The sequence below is a fragment of the Mycteria americana genome, chromosome 5, assembly GCF_035582795.1.
Source record: "Mycteria americana isolate JAX WOST 10 ecotype Jacksonville Zoo and Gardens chromosome 5, USCA_MyAme_1.0, whole genome shotgun sequence".
Taxonomy (NCBI): domain Eukaryota; kingdom Metazoa; phylum Chordata; class Aves; order Ciconiiformes; family Ciconiidae; genus Mycteria; species Mycteria americana.
The window spans coordinates 50,914,837-50,940,613 of NC_134369.1; the positions used below are offsets into that span (position 1 = coordinate 50,914,837).

Sequence of the window (25,777 nt, forward strand, 5' to 3'; positions counted from 1 at the left end):
CTTAGAATTACTTTGAATTTCTCCATGGAGTCCCGAGAAAAAATTTCACAAGCAGCATCAATTTCACTTCCTATCATGGCGAGAATGGATTTCTGTTCCATTTCTAAGTGACACAGCTGATCCTTAAATTGCAGTCTGGCCTCATCCATCTTTTTCAAATAATCTTCTTCATTGCTGATCTGTTTATCCTGGAGTGAAAGAGGAAAAACAAAACAAAGAGAAATTATTGAATTAATAATATAACATACATCATTAGCAATATATCTGTCAATCTTATAATCACACTATACTCACTCATGCACCGAGTTCAGTTCCTTGCCGTTGAAAATAATACCTTCTAATAGTACTCACAAGTTCTTCTCTTGATTCTCCTTATTCTCCTGTAAATCAGTTATGAAGAAACTGCTGCCAAATCCAAACCCAACAATCATAGAGCCTATTTTCAGAGTCAAAACCAGACATTCTATTATAAATCTCTTTTTCATGAGCAGAAAGAGAGCAAGCAACAAATACTCCCCTTATTATCTTTTGCCCTGAAACAGTTACAGGCATCTAATCTCTGTCATCACAAAAAGAGATTCCTGAAGGAAACCTGTATTGGCAGTCAGTGTGTTCTGAAAGAAAAAGTATTCAAAGAATATCTCATAGGATAGTGACTGGTACTGAGGAAAACATTTTATGTTACCATCCAATGTCTGAAAGATCATTAAATATGTTACATATCTTTTTAAAATTCAGATTCTCTTCCTTTATATCTATAATAAAGCCACCATGTAAAACTGAACCCTGCAGCAGTTTTGTTATACAATACATTAATTACATTGCGTAATTCAATATAACAAAACTATCTTGTGAGAAGAAGTGAAATTGGTTCACACCTGTCTGCTGCTGAGATTAGGAGGATGAAATGCAGCAAAGAGTAAACACTTTAACAGGCACATTTCAGTATGTGCAAGTGCACTGAGAATGGTGAGAAAAGCAGTAACAGTAGTTTTGAAAATTTATTAGTTATGGACCTCTGCAATGACAAGGTGCAACTGTTTAAATTGTATTTACTGGAAATCTTCATACGCTGCTCTCATGAGATACCACTGTGGAGCTAGGTAATTTCTAATATACAAGTCCTGTGAATGGGATTCATACGGAATCATAGAATCATTTAGGTTGAAAAAGACCCTTATGATCATTGAGTCCAACCATTAACCTAACACTGCTAAGTCCACCACTAAACCATGTCCCCAAGTGCCACGTTTACACGTTTTTTAAATACCTCCAGGGATGGTGACTCAACCGCTTCCTTGGGCAGCCTCGTCCAATGCTTGACAACCTTTTCGGTGAAGAAATTTTCCCTAATATCCAATCTAAACCTCCCCTGGCACAACTTGAGGCCATTTCCTCTTGTCCTATCACTTGTTACTTGGGAGAAAAGACCACCACCCACCTTGCTACAACCTCCTTTCATATATATGTATCAGTGTTACATCTATTTGCAAAATAGGTGTTTTTTAATATAGGTGACCTTCAAATGTGAAAAAGCCATACCTGATAAGCAACCTGATTTTTTAATTTAATTTATACAAAAATACTTGAGTTAGACAGCAGCTATTTCACACTGAAGGAATCACAAGAATTTTTAATATGCACAGGTTCCAGTATTCCTGCACTACCCATATAGGAGTTGAAATAGCAGTTCAGTATTCATGAAATACTGAATTTCATGAAATTCAGCTATTTCAGGCACCCAGGTCCGTGTACAAAAGCCTTCCCATGAATGGGTTTGCCTTTGGCTGAGGCAGGAGTAACCCAGACTGCCTTCCCCAGCATGTTTTTATGTGGACTACAGGGACTTTATTCCCTTCTACACTATGTAAGAGTCTTGACTGGGTAGGGCCAGCTTGATTGACAGATCCCCTAGTGTTGACTAACCAGGTGGCTTTTGCTAAATGTGTATCCCAATGTTTGAATGTCCCACCACCCATTGCTCTCAATGTAGTCTTTAACAGTCCATTGTATCGTTCGATTTTCCCAGATGCTGGTGCATGATAGGGGATGTGATACCCACTCCATGCCATGCTCTTTGGCCCAGGTGCCTATGAGGTTGTTTTGGAAATGAGTCCCATTGTCCAACTCAGTTCTTTCTGGGGTTCCACATCACCATAGGACTTGCTTTTCAAGGCCCAGGATAGTGTTCTGGGCAGTGGCATGGGGCACAGGATATGTTTCCAGCCATCCAGTGGTTGCTTCCACCATTGTAAGCACATAGTGCTTGCCTCGGTGGGTTTGTGGGAGTGTGATATAATCAATCCTGCCAGGCCTCCCCATATTTATACTTCACTTCAGCCATTGCCCTCCATACCACAGAGGCTTTAACCACTTGGCTTGCTTGACTGCAGCACGTTTCACATTCATGGATAACCTGTGCAATAGTGTCCATGGTCAAGTCCACCCCTCAATCACGAGCCCATCTGTATGTTGCATCTCTTCCTTGATGGCCTGTGGTGTCATGGGCCCACCAAGCTATAAATAATTCACCCTTACGCTGCCAGTCCAGATCTACCTGAGCCACTTCAACCTTAGCAGTCTGATCCACCTGCTGGTTGTTTTGATGTTCCTCAGTGGCCCGACTCTTGGGTACATGAGCATCTACGTGACCTACTTTTACAACCAGGTTCTCTACCCAGGCAGCAATATCTTGCCACAAGGCGGCAGCCCAGATGGGTTTGCCTCTGCGCTGCCAGTTGCTCTGCTTCCAATGCTGTAACCATTCCCACAAGGCATTTGCCACCATCCATGAGTCAGTATAGAGATAAAGCACTGGCCATTTTTCTCATTCAGCAATATCCAAAGTCAGCTGGATGGCTTTCACCTCTGCAAACTGACTCGATTCACCTTCTCCTTCAGCAGTTTCTGCAACTTGTTGTATAGGACTCCATACAGCAGCCTTCCAGCTCCAATGCTTTCCTATAACATGACAGGACCCATCAGTGAACAGGGCATATTGCTTCTCATTTTCTGGCAGTTTATTATACAGTGGGGCCTCTTCAGCACGCGTCACCTCCTCCCGCTAGTGATATTCCAAAATCTTTGCCTTCTGGCCAGTCCATGATTACTTCCAAGATTCCTGGGCAATTGGGGTTTCCTATTTGAGCCCACTGTGTGATCAGTACAACCTACTTACTCCATGTAGCATCAGTTGCACGATGTGTAGAGGGGACCCTCTCTTGCCAGCCCAGCACTGGCAGTTGGGGTACCAGGAGGAGCTGTGCTTCAGTACCAACCAATTCCGAAGCAGCTCAAACACCTTCATATGCTGCCAATATCTCTTCTTCAGTTGGAGTATAGCAGGCCTCGGATCCTCTGTACCCCTGACTCCAAAACCCTAGGGGTCGACCTCGAGTCTCCCCTGGTGCTTTCTGCCAGAGGCTCCAGGTAGGGCCATTCTCCCCGGCTGCGGTGTAGAGCACATTTTTTACATCTTGCCCTGCCGGACTGGCCCAAAGGCTACTGCATGAACTATCTCCCGCTTAATTTGTTCAAAGGCCTGTCATTGCTCAGGGCCCCATTTGAAATCATTCTTCTTCCGGGTCACTTGATAGAGAGGACTTATGATCAGACTGTAATTTGGAATATGCATTCTCCAAAAACCCAAAATGCCTAAGAAAGCTTGTGTTTCCCTTTTGCTAGTTGGTGGAGACATGGCTGTTATTTTGTTGATCACATCCATTGGGATCTGATGACATCCATCTTGCCATTTTATTCCTAAAAACTGGGTCTCCTGTGCAGGTCCCTTGACCTTACTTTGTTTTATGGCAAAACTGGCTTTCAGGCAAAAAAGGCTGACAAGTCCTGGTTGTGAGACTGCAAATTAATATTTGATAGTAAATATTAATAACCAGAACACTAGGCAACAAGAATGGCTGGCAGACAGCGTCCACTTCTAGAAATGCAATGCCAGTACAAGAAAGGAATGTGAATTTCTTTTAAAATTTGCTGTTTTAAATATTCAAGCAGAAAATAATATTCACCGAGTTATTTAGAATTTCTTTTACTGTACTTACACTGCTTATGTACTTCAAATTAGCTCTAAATTATTCATAACTGCACTGTAATGTTAAGAAAATGTGAAGAAAATTGGAAGTGTTTGGTTAAACGTTTGTTAGTTACCTATATTAGAAATAGGGCAGGCAACAGGACCTGTATTTCTACTCCTAAATAGTATCAGCAAATCTTTGGAGGGATACAGTTCATGACTCAGCCAAAGCACTTTTGCCTTCTTTGATTTATATAGAAACTGTGTACTACAATATGACTGTATATTCTTTAATATGTACGTGTATTTTTTGTATTTTAAGTTTACCATCTATTTCTATAATTCATCATTTATTTTAGGTATTTATCAGCAGAGACACCGATGAACCATGGTTAAAACCAGGTAAGTTTACCTTTCTCTCCAGTTCTTGTTTTACAAACTCACATTTCCACCTGAGTTTTATATTTTCTTCTTCATTTTGGGTTAATTCTTCTGTCAATTTGTCACACTCAATCTTGATCTTCTCCAGTTGTCGACACTGAGTCTTGACTATGTTCTTCTCTTCTACAAGTTCCATCTGATGGTAATGGGAAAATAGATTACAAAGTCACTATATGGGTTATTTTAAAACATTCCCAGACCGTAGAGTTTCAAATTCGTGGAACACTACTATGGAAGGATGATTCTATTCAATATTTTACATTTAAGTTATATTAAGTGCAATCATTTATCTGAACATGGAAAACATGTATCACAAAGTTGTAAACCATACAGTGTTTTAAAAGCAGTAACAGAAGTCTCACATTCTGCATTTCAACTCTGCTACACTCATCAGCTTACATCACCTTAAGAAGCCCAGTATTTATGCAACTTTTCCATTACTGAAATAATTTGGAATCAGAAAGTCTAAAACTATAATTTCATTTCAGGACCTAATACTAAATTTGTATCTGCAAGGAAATAACTGCAAAGATTTGGTATTTTTAATTTCTAGAATTGTGTGGTTTTAATGCTATTCATGGAAACATTGCAGAGAAAAATGAAGAAAACATTTAAGGGCCCTGAAAGCCCTAAATAGCTGAGTGAATAAAGTATATTGGTTTCCAGTGGGAAAGATAACTGACTGAAACTGACAGGTTTGAGAAATTCTCTAGAATATCTAGAAAATGCAAAAAAATACACAAAAAAGAAAGAAATTACACACATATTACTCAAAACCAGCTTCATATTAGATGAATTGTGGGATGCAGTTACACACAAAAATAAACCTGCAGAGTACATTCCTTCCTGAGGAAAAGCAAAAAAATCTCTTCTCCCAATTACACTAGAAATATAACTTTTATGGGGAAGAAGGGTAAGGAGAGAAGTTTTACGAGTTAATTTAGACACCAGAGCTAACAGAGTACAAAAGCTCCTCTGAAAGACAATTCCAAGAAAGAACTTTGGTGTTCTAAGTCCACAAAGACTTATGGACACAAAGACAAGCCTGCAATGCCTAAAACATTTTCTGTGAATGTGCTTATAAAATCAACTTTTCAGTTCCTACTGAACGTAATTGTATTACAATGTCTATGCAGATGGAGACAATCCAAGAACCAAATTCCTCGCTTATATTACCTTTGAGACACAATGGAAAAAGTTAATTTTTATTAATTTCCAGTATGGACAAGGCAGATGTGACCATAATTTAATTAATCTGGATTGAACTCATTTTCCACAGCCGATAACCTTCAGGAAAAAAAAGAACTACCCACATGGTATATGTATAGAAAACAAAGAAATACACATATATACACAATTTTATATGTATAGATACATATCTCTAATCTTACATTAAAGATTAGTACTTGAAAGTGCTGTCAGGCACGAGGACATTTTGTATTTCATTATTCTAAGAGAACAAGGATGTTTTTAAAGCAAATGAGGACATGTAGCAGAATTAGGGGACAGGTTCAGAGCCTCTGAACACATAGCTGTTTGGGGACCACTAAGCGAACCACTTAATTTCCTATGCCTAGTTTATCTATCATTTTAAATGATAAAAAAAAAGACATTAGAGAGACATTGGTTAGGAATCCTTTAGGATGTTCTAGCAGAAACAGAATTAAAAGCTTAAGCACCAGAATCTCAGTACTGAGACAGTAAGATCCTTCTCAACACTGACATCTCCTACAAAATTCTATGGTCTTATCCAATTCTAATGCAACATACAAGATTCCTATGGTACCTCCCCTGCTACCCCCAAAAATCCTTAACTACCTTATATTTTTCAATCCAGTGCAGCACTACAGAAAGCCAGACAAGAGTGAAGCAGAAAGTATTAGACAGAGGAGTCAAGAGAGAGAAGAACAATAAGGATCAAAAGTCACTTCTTTTTACAATCTATGCAGCAGTCAGTCCTGTAAACACAGGGCTCTGCACCCTTGATTTCCTGAAAAGAACTCAAAATTCCTCCTCCATTTAAGTTTAAGGCTTTGGGTCTTAATAAATGTGTTAAATTTCCCTTTACTCCCCAAGTCTCTCCCAACTGACCTTTATTTTTAAGCTTTAGCATTAACAACCTTTGGACAGGGTTATGTGTATTCTTTCCCAAAAGAAGTTACAAAGGTTGGATGAGGCTGAGGCATAAATAAGGTCAAGACTATTACTGTAAAAGACAATTGGTTACTGGGCACAAAAACTTACCATCCTGAAAAAAAAAGGATAATAGGTAAAAAAAAAACCCTTTCTGTTGGATTTCCCTAAACTCTACCCTAAAGCCACAATATTTGAATACCATTTGATAAAATGCATGCTAAGTTTACCTTAATTTGGAAGAAAAGTATGTCAATAAAAGTGAAACCCAACTGCAATATAATGATGAGTTCAGACAAAAAGTAACCAAATCGCCTGCACAATGACATGTTCTCATCAGATCTTCCTACGGATGAATATGATTATCTATTTTGTTACAGTCTTACAGTCTTTGACACTTACAGTCTTTGAATCAAGAGAATGTTGTGCATTATCATTTCACATACTTCTAAAAAAGTTGCCTACCCTAACATCTTACAAAATTGATCTCCCTCAAACCCTCTGCTCTTCTCTGTTTCAGAGACACAAAGCTGTAAAAAAAAAAAAAAGTATGTAGATTAAGGATTCTGGGAAAGTCACAGCACTGTAAATGAAAGAAGGAAGTGAATTGTTTAAATATTCTGTTTAGGTACAACAATCAGTAGCAACATCAAGGCCCTTACTGTAAGATTGACCCTTCCATAGAAGAGGAACACATAGTCACGATCAACTAATTTTTTTTATTACTGCTATCCAGAATACACTTTCCTTCTTTCCCCTTGATATTAAATGTAAAGTCTTAATGTCAATGCCATTGTCAAAGAAAAAACACATATTTGGGCAGATCATTTAAATAATGCTAGACACATTACAAATTAAGTCCCCAATGTTAAGCAGTGCTGTCAAAATATTTTTATTTTAATGATCCTTCCACTAACAACCTTCTAGACTTTTTTTATTGCTATCTTCATTAAATGCTTTTTGTTACCAAGTGCTTAAGAATTATTGTCAATTATTATGTCATGAATTATATATTAACTAACTAAGCATCCTTTTCTAAGTAACATCAGTTCATAACTGCAAAAATGTGGAAAATATGCATTTTTAACTACTGAATATCTGTGAGAAGAGAAAGGAAATAAACATGCTTATATTACTTATGATGAAGTAGATCATGAATCACTTAATCTTTGATTAAGGATTTTATAGCTTTTTATGGTTAAATTGGTAGAATTTTGACATAAGCAAATTTTTAATTTGATGGGACTTAGGTGGAAAGGTATTTATAGTGCTTCAGAAGTGCACTCAAAATATGTTGGTAGTTTACAACCTATCTGGAAAACTACTTCCTCCATTAATATGAATATACAAATTATTATTATTAGGACATACAAAATACTATCTTACATATCTATTTACCTATGTAATCAAAATTGTTTCAATAAAAGTGAGATTTATAGCTTATACAACTGTTGACAGTTAATTGTGCAGTTTAGACCACTTCAACTTAACTTTTCAATTTTATTCAGACAACTTAAAGCCAATAAAATGCTCGTTTTCTTTCCAGTGCAATAGCCTCGAATCGGGAGCAAATGATGTAAACTAAAGACATTAACTTATTTCTTCATGAATAAAATGCAATATTTCATCATTTACTATATGAACAGTCACTTTTCTGAGAATTTGTGCAGAAATTAGAAATTCTAAAAACTCTTCAAAATAGAAAGAACTATCAAAATTAACCTTAACAAGTGTTATAACATTATCACTATTCACATTCTGAAAGTGTTTCCAGATACAATGACAGTATTTCTGCATCATTCAATTTAAACATTTACAAAAATGCATCATTCCTAAAATACTGCAAGTTCTTTAATAGGGCTGTGACAATAACTGTAAAAATAACAGGTGAAGAAGAAAGGATAAAATCATATTAAAACACTACAGCCTCCCATATCTCCTTCTGATCAGACATACCTATTTCACTGCTTTTGAACTAAGAAAAGCTCTTGCCCTAAAACTGTTACTGCTACATTTTTTACCCTGAACTTTAAACTTTTATGATGACCTGCAAAAAAATGTGTGTTAAATGTTTTAAAGCCCATGCTTTATTACCTTCATCACTTGGGGGGGGGGGGGGGGGGGGGGGAGTCTGACATTGGAATTCTTCAGAATAAGTACCTTTAGCATTCTAATCTGAGCCTCTGCATCATCCTTTTCTTGTTTAAGGAGTTTCATGAGCTCTTGAACATTTCGTTCATGTTTGATTTTAACATTTTGTAACTCAGATCTAAGATCTGCCAACTCCTGTTGGTGAACTTCTCTTTCTATCTTCAGCTGCCTGTTAGATGAAGTCATCTCTTCATGCTTAGATTCCTGCTGTTTCTGGAGATCTGAAAGGCTCTTATGTAATTCCTTTTTGACTTTCTCCTCTTCTGCTATTCTGTTTGTTAGTTCCACACGTACAGAGCTTAAGTTTTTTACATCTGCTTGCATTTCTAAAAGTCTTTCTTGGTCTTTTTTATGGATCAAGTTACTAGTTGCAAGTTCTGTCTCCAAGTGTTCCTTTTCAGCTTGCATTTGATTTTGTAGAAAGACTTGCTTTTTCAACTCATTCTCCAATTTATTTACAGTACCTTGAACTTCTTTGATCTCTTCTTCAAGAGATACCTGGTGAGACTTCATTTCATTCAGTTTTACCTCTTTGCAGTGGAGGAGTTCTTCCTGCTGGGCTCTCTTTGTAAGCACATCATTCAGCTCCTTCCGAAGGTTTTCTATTTGGTGTATAGCAGAGAGAAGTTGACTTCTGAGGTCATCCTTTTCTTTGAGGGCCTAGGAAAGAAGAAAAAGAAATCCAGTGTGACCTAAAGTAATTAAAGAAAATTGCTAGAAGGATGGAACGATTAGCACACTTTGTTCTGTGAAAATACAAAATTTTTGCTTGTTATGAACTCAGTTCAAATGTATTCAGTGTTTAAATTTAGACACGGAACATTTGTGATCTCAAATGTATACTTGTTCTGATCTAGTCTCCTAAGCAGGGATAGTTTTGGTTAATTCTCTGCTTTTCTCACCCTCTTTGCAGACTGAGATGGGTTTCTTTGCTCGTTCCTCCAAATAGCAAGATGAAGGAAATGAGGCAATACAGTAATGCAGCAAAATATAGGGAGGACTGTTGGTCACACGCACCTTACCTATAGGTCCATTTCATAGGCTGACTCATTTTGCTTATTTTCTAAAATATTACATATGAAATATATCAACTTTAATTTTTTTTTGAAACTGCACACAGTAGATGAATGAATAGCAGTTAAAAGCCTTGGTTCACTCATGCACCAAAGCCAAGAAATTAAGACTTCATCTTCAAAATAAAAATCAGCCACATTTAATAAAAATTCCACTGTTTTCCTAAGGATCTTAAGGGTTGGGTTCTTTTTTTTCCCCCAACATTGATGTATTTCAGGTTAAAATAAATCAGGTTAAAAATGATAAAGGGTCAACATGAGATTTTCCTGATGTATCACAAACTACTGGATTCTTTAAACTGACTTAAATAAATTTTATACTGAATTTTACTATTTCCACTAATTCCACAAATAGTGCACATTTCTTACAGATATAGCAAAATTACTTGAAATAATCCAGAACAAAAAGGCAATTAAGGTTAACAGTGTGCAGTTAAAAAATAATAAAACAATTTGTAATTACATCAAGAATAAGCAATGCAAAACAAAATACAAAAATAATAAATCAAGGATATGGGGTAATGACCATCATGCTTTTTTTCTGAAAAAGTATGAGTATGTCAACCTTCCTAAAACTGTCTTGCAATTCTAGTTGCATGATTTGGCTAAAAAACCCAGTAAAATTTAAAAAACAAACAAACAAACAAACAAAAACAAAAACAAAAAAAACCCCACCAAAACTGTGAGTAACTTGCTTTGAGTTTAAGTATGTTTTCTACATTCCATACTTAGAAGAAAATATGTTCCAAGAGACGCAAGATGTTAGAAATTCCACTGTCAATCAAGGATAACTACATAGGCAAGACTTTAACCAAATTACCCCAATAACTCCAAAAGAATGAAACCTAATCAATCTTTCTATAGCCCACCCATTGCCTGCAAATATTTGGAACATCTCATAAAATTGCAAGCTATGATTGTAATCCAATTTTGAAAATTTGCCATCAACGCTTTCAAGTCCTATAACAGAAAGCAAAGACAACAAACTGCCATTTCTCCTTTTTCTTTATTATTTATTTTTATAGAGTTTTGTCTCAGATGTTAATTGTCTGTATATTTCAAAGCTGGTTAAATTATGTTCATCTAGTGCCCTGAAGCTTATCACAAATGCTGCATCTGGATTGATTATATCCTCATATGGAAACTGTCTACAACTTTGTATTGAGAACATGAAATATTGTTTGTATTTTTTTCTCCTCCACAACAACGCACAGTTTATTTGATATTACATATGCTCCAATAAGGAGATTTTCTTCTGGAGTGACACTTACCTCAAACTTGTTGGCATGATACTGATGATTTTAAAAATAAGAACAAATACTGACAGCATTTCTTAAGTGAAGCTTAAATCAAAGTGACTGCATTTAGCATTTTTATGCTTTTATCACATAAAAAGAGCTAAAATGCGTGTCAAAAAGTCTTACGTAATAAAGAAAATTTCAATGTGAACAGCACTATCAATTGCCATTACAAAGACCTGTCCATGCGTTTACATGAACAGTGATTTCAGTGCCTTTTGGGGCTCCTCCTGCTTGTTATTCACAACTCTCTCCTCTACTTTTTGCTTCTCATTTGTCTATTATGAGACACACATATGATTTCTAACTGGTTCAGGTTTTCTTCCTTTCCTTAGCACCTCCATTTACCTAGGCAAGAGATGGCCAACTTTAATGTTTGTGAACCTTATTTCCTCAGACAACCACTAGGGCTAACCAAAACAACAAGATTACTATGGAATGAATTGTTGGAGCATGGATAGAGAAAATAATAATAAAAAATAAGGAATATACTAGGTAGTTCAGGAGAGGATCAGCAACCCCAGGAATCACAGCTTAGATCTGCTAGACTTTATTAATTTCAACTCAGTATTAGCCACATTGTGGCTTCTCCAGTACTTTGACCATGCTCATATGTTCACATAACAGTCTCAGAACAGGTTACTGGATCAAGAACAACACAGGATGAATACAGACATCCCGTACTTCACACCATATACCCCTTGAAAACTACAGTCTTTGAGGAGGACAAAGCAAAGGATGGCATGGAGCCATCCCAAGCCCATCAGCTTTAGTAACCTAAAGTGGATGCACGGCACTAGAAAATAAGTGAAAAGACGTGAGGGAAGCTCCATAAAAACAGAAGTAGGCCATACAATATGATAGACTGCACCAGCAGTGCGTCTAAGTTAAAATAAAAGCTCACAGCAGGAAGCTTTCCACTATACCAGCCACTACAGGAGCAGGCACCTTTTGACCCAGCCACTGGAAAATACAAAGACCCACATATTCATTACAGACAGAATGATGGTTTCTACTACTGTTCCAAGACGGGATGATCAGCATTAGCATCGATGTGAGTGCTTGTCTTTAAAGCAGTGTCAGGACTAGGAAAAGTCAAGGAATTCTGCTAAGTTAAAAAAAAAAAAAAAAAAAGACCCAATGTTTTTTCCTGAGAAACTTTATAGGAGGAGGAAGAGAGGAATAAGTGGTTTGCCACTCTGAACAAAGACAAATAAAAAGCCCAGAAATGTTATACGATCAAGTTCCAAATTGATTTTTTCCAATAAAAAGTTCTGAAAAATATAAGGAAGAGGCTGAAACAAAACATACATGAAAAGCATTTTAAAAAGTTACAAAAATATAAGGAACACAGACTCTCTATCCAGATGAATGGAAAAACCTAGGAACTGCATGGTAGTTGTTAGCAGCACATTCATCCCAAATGCAGGTAAGAGTGCCTATTTTGCTAAAACCTCCAGATTTTGCTAAAATCTCTGCCCATTCTCAAACAAAAAGTATCTACTTTTCTGCCTCCAAACATCAAATCCAAACTGAGTTATAGTCCTTATGATATTTCAGAACCTGTAGTCTTTATTGGCAATAAAAGATGTCATTACTAAGCCTAGAGTTTAAGAAAAGCTTAAATACAGAATGGAATTAAAAATAGGCTAGGTGTGCCAAAGTCCATATAGCATTATGGTCTGCTAGCAATCTGACATACATGATGAAAGTAAACACCTACTTTCAAAGATGTGACCACTGTCCACTACATGAGACTATGCATAACTTGAACATGGGTTATTACTTAATGTGATTAAGATTTTTTACAAGAAATAACATCACATTATTTCCTTCAAAATTAACTAAAAATAAGCTAAGTTATGTTAACTGTTAACTGAAAAGATAAAGTAAAAGCAACATTCATAGAGAAACTCTCTTTACAAGAAGAAAGCTTTGATTAAGTGAAGAGACTGGAATAAATATTGGATAAAGAAGAGAATGTGGACCCGTAACAGCTAAAAAATATTGACGCCTATTAGCTGTTTTGTAGTTCACCAGAAAATTTGGTCGAGAACTTAAGGTGGCAAGCGGTTTAAGTCATGGTTTGCATAAATAAACTCCTTATCTTCATTTTTAAAACAAATGGAAAGGGTACAAAAGACCCCAGTCAATCTTACCTGACTGTTCTTGTCCATCAGTTGGTTGATAGTTTCATTTTGTTTTTCTACCTCACGCTCCAGTTTCTTACATTTCGACTTCCATTGGCGGATGGTTTCCTGTGCTCTCACTTTCAGGTCTTCTCTTTTTTTCTCAATCTCCAGCCTGAGTGCCTCTGAATGCTTGAATTCAGTGAGGTACCGTTCTGCTTCCTTGGTACTCTCTTCAACCCGTTGAGCTAACTCAGCAGACTGGAGTTCAGTTTGTCTACGGCCATTCTCACAAGCCTTGTAGCAACTCTGTATCTCCTTTAGCTGGTCCAGCATTTTTTCCTCCTGCTTCTCCCTGTTTTCCAGGTCAGATGTTAACACCTGGAATCATCATAGCAAAATATGAAAATTCCAACTCTAAAGATATATATTATGAAACCTTATCAAACAACACACAGCAATATTAAATCACATTTCTATCTAAAATATGAGTAGCATAAAAGATCTCCCTAACTACCAGGGAAAGCCCTATTAGCCCACAGAATCTTCCCCTCTGCAATGGTAAAGAATTTCAACACAAGATACAAAATACATGGTTACTCTATCCCATATTTTACTTCCTGCATTTGTTCCTCTTCTGGTTGATCTTGTTATTATTTATATTTTAAGTTTGAGAAGGAATCATTGACCAGGATCCTCATATGTTACACATTAAACAAATATGGAATAAAGCAAATCGTAAGATGTAAGGAGATGAATATAAACAGATGAGAGGAAAAAGAGAATTGGCAAGGAAAGAATAGTATTCACCACAACAAAAGTAATCTATAGTATATGAGCTAGTTGTTACCGAGTTTTATGCTGGTTGCTTTTAGGAAAGCAACGTGCTGAATAAGGGTATTTTGGAAAGCACTGATGAATACAAAGACAATACAGCAGCTTGGTAGATGTTTCTAGAACAAAGTGCAAAGATGTTTGAAAATGTAGCAAGCATGTTAGAGCCAATATTAGCTGACCTTTCGATACTGAATGAAATTGAAACCACACATTTTAAAAATAACAAGTGCTGCCTATCTCAAATCTGATGATATTTCTCAGGACAGTCTCATAAGCAAGTCAGGAAAAATGTTCTCCGTATACTTTCTGCAAGGGCATATTCAGAAACCAGTTATTGAAGTTTCACTAGCAAAACTGAATTTTATTAAGGTCATCACGTAGAATTTCTCATTAGTATTCTGTATTTCTGGCTTATTTAGACTGCTTTCATACCATTCAGTATTTTCATTAATGACTTAGATGAATTTAATAGGCCTGCTCTATAGTCAGGCAAAGATATTATCAAGCTTCAAGGGATGGAAATACTTTAGAGAACAGGATTAGATTTCAGAATGACTGAAACAAATTGGAGATGTAGTCTGAAATAAACAGAATGAAATTCAGAAGGGACAAGGGAAAAATACTTTGCCTAGGAAAGAATAAGCAACTTTACAGGTGCACATAGAATGACTATTTAGACAAAGGTCCTTCCACAGGGTTCGGGGGGGGTGGATGACAATTTAGGTTTGTTGGTTGGGTTTTAGTTTGTGGGATTGTTGGGTTGTTTTTTTTCCCCTCCAAACCTGTTCATTACCTCCTGGGAGGCAATAAATCGTACCAGTCTTTTCAGGATAGCATTTACTGTCCTGGAAAGACGACTACATGTGCACTCTTGCATGTAATAGACCGTGATACTGCCAGAAAACAGACAGGAGTGGGCTGAAGCTACAGACAAGACCAGTCACTCCAGCTCACTACTCGTACCCATGATGCAAAACAGGAGTAGGATTATCCACCAGACAATCAGTTGCTCACCTGTAGGATGAATATTCCTACTCTAGACACAACTAAGATATAGATAATAAAACAATAGGTAAACACATTACAGAATAGTCAGGAGTAAATCCTACACAGGTGGCAAAATGGAAACTGGAAAGTCTTTCTAGATTTACAGTTCTATACATTAGAAAAAACCCACATATATTCTGCTTCACTATTATTTAAACATGCATTTTCAAGCTCATCACCCAAAATGACCAGGCCTAACCTTGTAAAAAGTCTTGATTCATAAGACAAAACAACCAACCAAAAAAACCTCATAAGGTACAACTAGCAAAATTTTGTCAAAACAAGCTTAATTTCAAATGAAAACAGAGATTACAATACCTCTTTAAAGGTAAGGATTTATATTCTGAATGTAGCAGAACTTAAAAACAGCCTGATAAAATACAGTCAGACATTACATTTACCCTTCCACAGATTTTTCTAAAATGGGTAATCATTTCTTCAGAGTCATGTTATCTACATGTGACACGCTATTATCACTTCCCATTTCATGTCTTTCTGGAGACACCGTAGAGGATGTCAGCCTAAATTGATGTACTATTCAACTCTGCATCATTTAAAAAAAATAGTTATTTTTGTGTAATTCCCCCAGAGAACACACTTCATTAATACAACTACAGGTCCCACAGACTTTTTAATGAAATATGAGTCTAAGCTTAAACACAGAAAACAATATTCAATTAATTGTAAACATTCATTTCACTGTGTAGAAGCAAACCTTAATCTCCAATTTCTTGATTTACAGTAAAATGAAAAAAATGGGAACATTTGTTTTAGATTTTTATCTTGAGGCACAACTAATTTATCAACACGAGCTATTTGCATAAGGGGGAAAATGAACTTTGACATGGATGTACCGATATAAATGTGAATTTTAATGTTTTATTTTTACAGTTTGTGAAAGTCAGATAGATCTTTGCAAATAGTTTGTGCTTTTCTAAGCAAAGTTAAGCAAGCACAGACCCAAAACAGTTGAAGTCAGCTGGAAAACAGCAGCATAGCATATCAACGTTTCATGCAGCTTTCCCTGAAAAGCAAGGGGACAGAGAAACAGCGCGTCTCCACATTCTTTATTATTATTATATCATAACAGGGATCAAAACTGTACTGACCTGTACTTTTCAATTCCTATGTTGACATACGATAAACATACACGTATCTGTATGTTAACATGTACACAATTGTCAAAATTCTGTCTGATCTATAAGGGCTTGCCCTACTGGTATTTAAAACACTAAATAAGCAACTTTTCAGACATGGGCTGTCATAAAAATAAGAAAGTAAAAAATCTGGTATGAAGTCATATTTCTCATCTATACACAGAGAGATAGGTTTCCCAGAAAGAAGAAAGCCTCCTTCCAGGTATGGCATATACAGACATTTACACAAGGGGAACAGACATACAGCAGCACTATTTGTTAGAAATTGTTTTTGCTTCAGTATCTGTAAGAGCACACCTCAAACCTCACTGCCCATGTACAGAGCCTAAGTGTCTATAAAAACAAAGAGTATGGTCCCACCTTTTGGTTCCTTGAAAAATCCCAACACACAATCCCAATTTCTAGGCTTTCTGTGAAAAATGTAGGATGACTGATTGTTTAGAATTTTTAAAATAACATTTCTAACAGAACCGTTACAGGCAAGTAATCTCTTTGCCATTTGTCATTGCCTGCACACGTCAACGTTGTGGTTGATTTGAAGCAACCCTTTACAACAATGAACATCTAGAAGTCATCAGAACCATCTTAAAGAACACAGTTTTCATTTAATGATTGGAAATAACAATCAACAAGGTCAGTTGAACATACCTTGCTAAATATTATATGCCTGTCAAGTAAACACTGCTCAGAAAATGACGATAACTAGTTTTTGTGGACCTGTACTATCAGCAGATAGTAAATAGTTAATACAACACATAAAGCTCCATTAAGCAAGTTGCACTACTATATATTTTTAATGCCTAATTTTGATTTTATGAGAATTAAGATTGTTTTAATAGTAAGAAATAATTATGCTAATTACTGTTGTCATTGGAAGAACATTGTACTTGGCAGTGGTGGGCTGTGAAAGTATGATCTTGCAGTTTCATTTCTTAATGATGACCTTATAAACTTAAGCTTTTAATTTCTTTCTAAACAATCTTTACAGCTAAAAATAACTGATAATTAAGCTAGATGCATAGAATCACATTTTTCAATTTTAGCATATTTTCATAAAACATTAGATTTAATATGTAAAATTTTGTAAAGTAAATACCATGTGCCTATTGTTCATAAGTTTGTCAAGACCTTCAGACTTGAAAGCCATCTATTTTCTCTTAAAACAATAAAGTATCTTGCATAGAATGTTTATACCTGCACCCTACTATGGATGCACATACGGTCAGTCTTAAATATTAAAATAACAACACCTGGAGTAAGTAGGTACCTCTATTTCCCCATCATGTTTTATATCATTCAGATACAGACATCTGTAGGAGTCTCAATCCTCAGTTTCCCTTCAGCCTTTTAGTCCTCATTTTCCTCTCAGCCACAGAATCCCAGTTGCAAAGGCATTAAATATGCATGCAGACAATACATCATAAAATGTTATCATTAATGTAAGGCACATAGCTTGACTGTTTTCTTTGCAGAGCTGTTTGTATGCACATTCTACTGCAGCCATCGCCAGAGCAGTACTGAACACAAGTTCAGCACAGGCTGAAATTCAGATAGGGGCTGGGTCAGACACCATGAGGGCGTATTCTAGTATCATAAAGTGTTGTACCACAGGATTTTTGTGATTTTTTTGTTGGTCTGTTTGGGAGGTTGGGTTTTTCTTTTTCATTAGCACTGAGGGTGAAATAGTATGTTACCTGTGGGAAGGGAGTTGCTCTTCATTAGGATGCCACAGCATACAGAAAATAAAGTGCCACTAAAAGAAAAATAAATGAAAAACCTAACACAAAAAACGTAAGTTTGCTCTCAGTCTGCAGAGTTGTGGGATTTGAAGGAACTGGCCAAAGAGAAACATCAGTCCTTACCACAGTCTACACCTTAATCCAGCTCCTGCATATGTTTAGATTTACAGTGCCCAGAGCCCTGTTAGTGCTAGAGAAGTTGGAATTATCACATACCTCAGTCTCCATCTTTGTTTTGGGAACATGTTTAAACTTAGTACTTAAAGTTGTCAGCAGGCCCATGTCCAATGGAACATGTCTGAAGATATCCTCTTCAGTTCTGTATTACTGAAGCCTGGACAACGAGCTCAGCGTCACAGCCATATCAGTGCAGGTATTGCCAGGGTTTCACCAGATACAGCTGTCTCCTGAGCCTTGCAGGCTGCCCTTTTACTATGGCAGGAGAATTTGGCAGAGTAATGCTTACTTTAGACCTTGAAGAATATACCCTAATTTTCACATTCCTATCTTGGAATTACCCTTCTAGGTAATTCAGAATGTAAATATTTGAAGGATTTCTATGAGATAGGAATATAGCGATGTGGGGGGTTTTTTTGTTGTTGTTGTTTTGGGGTTTGGTTTTTTTGTTAAATATTCATCCAATTTTCTCCTTCTTAGTTCTGACTGTAGTAAACAAGCGTGAGATAATCTAAGAGAAGGGACAAGCAATGTCAGGAGGTTGCACTTATTAGAAAAAAAAAAAAGAAAAAGATCACCTTCCTTGGACATCTGAGTTTCTCTTCCAAGTAGCAAATTACTAAACACCTGTGATTCCAAAAAAAAGTTTTATGCAGATGAGAAATGCTGCCTTCATAGATTAAGACTCCAGATTCCAAGGAGCATCTAGTGTCTTTGGTGGCTGAAGGTCAGTCACCCAGAGAACTCAGTGAGCCGCTCTGGATGCGATAGAAGCATGATGATATTTTGTGACATACAATACAACACGATGGAGGTTCTCCTGACAGAAGCAACCCACATATTCAGAACAGTTAGTTTTTAAAATGTACTGTATATATATACACAGCAATCGTTAGCATGTTTTGCATTGCAGTTACTATAGAAAATCCTGGCTGTGGTACATTGTCTCTTCTCAGTCTTTACACAAGACAATTCTGGGTCCCAATTTTTCTAACCTGATTAATTTTATTGCTGCATTTTCATAGTTCCACTGCTAACAGAACCAAGGGGAAGGTATTAGAATACTCATGTCAACTCATTCACCACCAACATAACATCAAATATTCTCCTCCTGGCTTTAATAGCTGAAGATTTTTTATAAAAGAGAATTATGTACGTGGAACACTTAAAAAAATGTGATTAAGATTAGTTACTAAATCCTAGGGTACAGCATATTAATGCTCTAGAGATCTGAATGCAAGTATTATCTTCAAAACTGATTAAAGTTTGTATCAGCCCTCAGACTGCACCACCACCACAGACATTTCAGTTGACCGGGTCTGGCTAGAGATGACACAGAACAGAGGTGATTAACAAACTCAAAAACAGATGCAACATTTGCCCCAACTAAAACAGTTGTGCATCTAGTTTTCTACGTATCCAACATCCCATTATGTAATCTAGGTTCAACTTTCATAAGAAACTGGAGGCAGAGAAAGAAGCCAACATTTTCCAGTTAGAGCCTAGTTATTTATCTGAAGTGTAAACTAATCACCACAGGCACTAAACACGGACTCTGCCACCGTTCTGGTAACTCATGTAGTTTGGACTTCTAGTTCCTAGCTTGACTACACATATCATACTTTCGACCGGCATTTTCAACACCCAATTTAAAAATAAAATCACCACAAACTGCAAAACAAAATTCATTCTAGGTATAGAAAACACACCACAGTGTATTCAGTGCAACATTCCTTAAAACTTTTATGAACATTTAAAATGCAAGTGAGGATCACTCATTTGCTACAACCTACAGAACTAATGCCTTATATCACAGTTATGTGCAAACATTCTATACTGATAAGAATACAGAAAGCCACGTTTCACCTCACTACAGTAATTACATTAGTCACCTAAAGCCCTCTCTTTTTTCTGCCCTGTATCTCAGCAGTGCAGTCACCAGATTCTAATGCTATGTAATCATACTGCTTGTCACTGATACTACTTTCAACAATGCTATCCAAATCATGTACCTAATTATTTCTCTTACTAATTTTTCCTGAATGCAGAGCTCAAATATTAATTTACTCATCACAATCTGATCTGCATCTCTTGCCAATCATATTGCCATATTGCCAATCAAAAAACATTAACGCAGAAGGTTTAGATTTTTCATGCAAGCATAAATTCTGTGAATTGAAAAAATCAAAGATGCATACGTTAAATCAGTCAAGAAGTGTATTCATTCAGTAAAAGGAGTATCGCACAAAATCAATTTCTTAAAGTGATGTCTTCTCCATATTTTTCCAAAAGCTTGAACTGCTACTCAATCTGACAGGTTCATGTAAATATAAGACACAGCGAAAACACCTGGGAGGTTTTTTCCAGGTTGATATGTGATTTTAGATAGAAACTTTATCAAAATGATTAGCAACTGTACATTTTAAATCTATCTGTAGCACTATTTCAGCATTTGAACTCCACTGACATGGTGATACAGGCTGGTCTGCAAAGGTATTGATTTCTCTTCTTTTGTAAGAATATCTCTTTAAATTTAGAAAAGTGTAACTTACTGATTTTCAGATATCTTAATTGGCTCATATAATGAAAGTAATTGGCTAACAGTTTCATCTTTAGAGGATGAAAAAGCTATAAAATTAATTTTAATGAGGATAAGATCTTCAATCCTCATAAGACTGAAAGACTTATATTACTGAAGAATTCTAATCTTAAATAAACAAATCAATAACTTCCCCTCAGAAAATTTGAAATATTTTAACAAACTGACTGTCTGCTGTTACACTCTACTGGACAATACTGTAAGACTATTTTGACCTAATTAGAATGAGAAGAAATTAGCAAATCAAACAATTTCACAAGCATAAGTGTCTAAAAACGCTTACGTAGAAACTAGAGTATTACATCTTTATAATTTGTGTACTTTGTTTATTTCTTAGCCATAATAGTCAGGTCATAATAGTCAGCCATAACAGCCCCATATCTATACAGTTCCGTGCAGAAAAATATTTTAAGATAGTTGCATACATTTGCAAGATCTTACAGAAGCATCCTCAGGTAAACTACAGCAACTGAAATCAAAATTTTCTCTATTAAATTTAAAAATTAATTTAAGATTGAACTCACTTCTAAATATGAGTTTAAGAATGTGATTATAATCTTTTCAATCCTCTCCATTTTACATCATATTGTGAGTTTATGGCAACTGTCAGGGACTAAATGTACAACACACACAACTCAAATTGTTGAAAACAATGACATTTAAATAAATCAAAAGAAATTTCTAATATCACATGTACACCAGAGGCAAGTGCAGTTGCATCCTCCCCACTAACCAAAGATAAAGTCAAACACTCAAGTCAAACATGACTGGTCACTTCCAACTGGGAATCAGACTATCTGATAGGAGCAGCTGTTAGAACAGGCTTGACAAAATGCTTTGTTAGTCCCTAAGTTTAGAAATTCACATCCTTGCATTCCTTGATGTGTCATTAAAAGGAAAACACACTAGCTATTTTCCTGTTACTGCCTCTGTAGGAGAATGGCAGTGGGAAGCAGATAAGAAGTACAAAGTATTTTCTGTTGAGATAATCAGGGAAGTCAAAGATTTCTAACTCAGAGCAATGACAATGACCCCAGCGGAGCACTCTTCCATCAGTATTTTCACAGAGCAGGAAATTAGTATTAGAATATCATTCTGATCCTCAAGAAAGCATGTTCTACAAGCAGAAGTTTAAAGAAATTGGTTTTCTGTGGGTTTTTATCCCATTAACTCCTGCCACCAAAGTAATTGGAATTTCTCAGGCCCCACAAAACAAAAAAAAAAAACCAGCATGTTTTGGGTTAGTCTGGAGTTGTATTGGCCAGCTAACAAAAATGCTGATGGGCATCAACAAACGAGTTCTGCTTGCCTTATCCTCTAGAGGAGCACTCTAGGTCTTTTTAAAGCTGTTCAATGACCAATTTTCATAAAGCATGTAGGAATTTATTTTGAGACTTCAATTTTTTCCAAATGTAATAAGATGTATTAGTTTGATTTAAATCGGCACAGAATTTGACAAAGGAAAAGAGCAGCAGAAGTAAACTAAACAATATAGTCCTGTAAATCTATGAAAAGACAAAAAAAAAATTATACTTCTGAATTTCCGAGGTGATACAACATCATTTCAAAGAAAAGTACCTTCATTAGAAAAATAAACACAAAATACAAAATCCCTGGCTTACTGAATGCCCCAATACAAGTACAACAAATGTTCAGTACTTGACTACTAAAATTCCACATAGGGTTTTGAAAATACCCTCATTTCTCCTGACAATCATGAAAGACAGTAGAAAACAGTGTTCAGGAATCTTACCACCAATGACAAATCTAGACAAGAACCAAAACCACAGAAATCTCCTGTCTTAAATAAAAAGGCTAGTGTCTCCTTATATCTCATTTTGTGTTCAGGGTAAAAGTCTTCTAACTAAAATTCCAGTGTCAGAGACTGCTGTTATTCTTTTCACAGAGAATCACTTTAAATAGTATGTTTACCATAAATAAGAATGCCAATACTTACTAATATAATAATTATATTATTATATTGCATCTAATTGCTAAAAAAAGAACAGTTAAGATCTACTTTTTTACTCTACTGCACTCTCTCATAGAACAAGGCATCCCAGTTTGTTTAAAGTTAAACTTTAGTTCTGAAGCACAATGGAATGGGGAATAAGAAAGTAAATACTAACTTATAAAAGTAATTCCAGAAACCATTATTAATGGTAACTGCTGATAAAATCAGATCACCTTTTCTTTGCACATGGGAAAGAAGTAATCCAAACTATGAATTCATGGGCAATAACAAATACCTTTTTTGGTTTATTAACAAGATGGGAGAGAAAAACCTCTGCAAACTCGGATCACCTTTCGAAGTTATTCATAGAATAAACTACGAAGAGCATGACAGTTACTCTTAAAGGTTAGTCCCTAATCTGGCACGTCACCTACCTTAAACATATCGGAAGTTATTTAAAAAAAAAACCAAAACAAAACAAACACCTACAAACAAAAAACAACAGAAAACCAACTTACCTGTATGTGCATTACAAGCTGTGCTTTCTCCTTGTCCTTACGCTCTATGCACCTCTTTAATTCTTCTACCTCTGACATTACAGCATTATGACTCAGCTTTGTTTTAAGCTCTAAAATATGTTTCTCCAGTTCTTGCTTCTCTCTCTCATATCTTTCGGCTACTATAAAATAGTGAGAACAGAACAATAGGCCCAGTAGAAACACCAACTTGTGGTAAATTATTTTTTTCTCATTTCTCTTTTGGCAATTTTCTTCTCTACTTGAGACTATTCTACAACTATTTATTTTGATCAAAGTATCTGTGAAAAATGGCTATACCTATATCATAACCTTTTAGTGAATGAGACAGTATTTCTGTTTATCCAGTCATTTTATGGGGGTTTCCCCCTGTTCCTCCCCCCCCCCCCCCCCCCAAATCACCAAAAAACAAAACCCAATAAAACAAAACAGGATGGAAGAAACAATAGGGAAATTCTGGTGTAAATGAAACTCGGCCACAAACTTCAAGGCCAAGATTTTATCCCACCAGAGTAATACCTCCTGATTTGGAAGTCACACTATCTGTGAACTTTATGTCTGAATCCTAGAACTAGAATAGAAGTTCCTGAGGAGAGTAAGCTGTAAATTTCCTCAACCAGAAATTCAAAGGTCTTTGGTCATAAACAACTACTAGAGGCAAATAAAAATCTCCATTTGTATTCTTCCCATGCATCTTTGAAGACACAGAAATAACACAGTAAGGATGAACACAACTGCATAAGTTATATATTTATATGTGTATATCTTAATAGCTCCAGTACATTTTCTTCATATTTTTACAACAGTTTTGATTTATAATTATAAAACAACTGGAAAAATTAAAATACGCTTTCATTAACATGAAAGGCATATTGTTTGAAATAAATTCACTTTTAAGCAGATATATTAACATGACTGGAGAAAAACTATTAAAATTACTATTTTGTGTTACATTTCTGAAACTAAGCCATGTACAAAATCTAGCCATTTTCCAGTGCTCTATATGAGATTTGTAAAACAGGGAGTCAGAGTCCTATTTTAATAACCAAGATAATTCAGTAGCTGAAGTATGAAAATATAAAAAGAAGTCATTAACCAAACCAATTAAACATTCATAGAGACACTGGACTTGGAGTCACTATTCCTCTTTTATCTGGAGTAATACATTTCCATGTTAATAAGGAGAAAGATAAAGACTTTTTCTAATGCCTTTTTGATTATGTTTGAAAAGTTTAAACACAGATAGATAACTAACAATGTAGTGAAGACCTTGCTAAAGTGGTAATTTAATATGCAATTACATCTTGAAATCGTTTAAAATATTTTTCTTCTAAATATAATTGTTCCATCTCTAAAATTATAACATACTGCAAACAGAAGCCATGACTGCATCATACTGTAAAGTTTTCTTAACCCTTCTGGAACATGTTGTTACCCCTTAGAAATTCTACCAGAAATTCATCAGTCTTATTAACCAGCTACATAAATTACTTTTGCTATGATTTTCAAGATGGCTGAATTTAAACTGCAAATGGACTGAAATGTAAACTTTCTGAAAAATTACTATTTAAAAATATTTCAAATGTTTTTCTTCTGTAAAAACACTATCCACTTTACTGAAATTGTCTCTAATAATCTTCATTTGTTTTAACCATGCAAATCATGGTATTTTATCCTAAATTTTAACTGTCATTGCTATTTATTTGTTAATATTCAGGTGCCAGTACTTATTAACTTAAAGCTGAGGAGTTAAATGGCTGTTTTTGTTGAAACAGTAGAAGACTTAGACTGAAACTCAAAGACAGAATTAATGTCCAGGCTAACTGGCTAATTTGCAGGCCTCTAGTGCAAAATTTGAGAGTTGTACCTGTTCTAACTCTCCTGTCATCATCTTGTACACCCTGGCAGCTCTGGCGGTGCATAGCAACATGTGAAATTTGATGTTGCAACTCTACACGGTCTTCTTCTGCTCTCAAAAGTTGGGAACGAAGATCCTCAATCTAAAATGCGTGTGCAAGTATCAAATGTTTAATGAAAAACAGAATGAAAGAGTAAATAGTGTACTTTTATTCAACACTACAAAACCCAAAAAAGGATATACACTAGTAATATTTACAAATAAATCTCAAGAGTACTGCAGATGATAAACAGAGACAAATTACTTCCTAATTATAGGCCATAAAGTGATTATTCAAAATTAAAGGAAACATTTTAATTTGTTATGTTGACCACAGATGAGCATTAATTTCTCTAGACCAAACAAAATGCTACCATTTTATATGTTGCAATTGTCTTTTTACATTGCTAGTGACAATATCTATACAAATTTAATAAGCAATATATTTTATTTAAATTCTACTCATTAAAAATACAATGTACTTATTCTTAAGAAACATAGGGGCTTTTTACGTTTTTCCTTTCTATCATATACAGTCTAGCACTTACAAAGATGACATTGTGTACAGGAAAATAAAGA

The 25,777-nt window shown here is 35.7% G+C and overlaps 1 protein-coding gene across 8 annotated transcripts in view; it reads right to left on the reverse strand.

The window, feature by feature from the left end:
• The window catches only part of CEP128 (centrosomal protein 128), a 139,033-nt gene that overhangs the window by 75,441 nt on the left and 37,815 nt on the right, over positions 1 to 25,777 (reverse strand). For 7 of the 8 annotated variants that reach the window (XM_075503368.1, XM_075503369.1, XM_075503365.1 and 4 more), the window contains 6 exons: positions 25,169 to 25,301; positions 23,284 to 23,444; positions 13,286 to 13,636; positions 8,765 to 9,415; positions 4,443 to 4,607; positions 12 to 188 (listed from right to left, as the gene is read on the reverse strand). In XM_075503368.1, coding sequence (XP_075359483.1) covers positions 12 to 188; positions 4,443 to 4,607; positions 8,765 to 9,415; positions 13,286 to 13,636; positions 23,284 to 23,444; positions 25,169 to 25,301 — 1,638 coding nt within the window. The remainder of the gene's footprint in view (positions 1 to 11; positions 189 to 4,442; positions 4,608 to 8,764; positions 9,416 to 13,285; positions 13,637 to 23,283; positions 23,445 to 25,168; positions 25,302 to 25,777) is intronic. The other variant, XM_075503370.1, reaches the window with a different exon arrangement.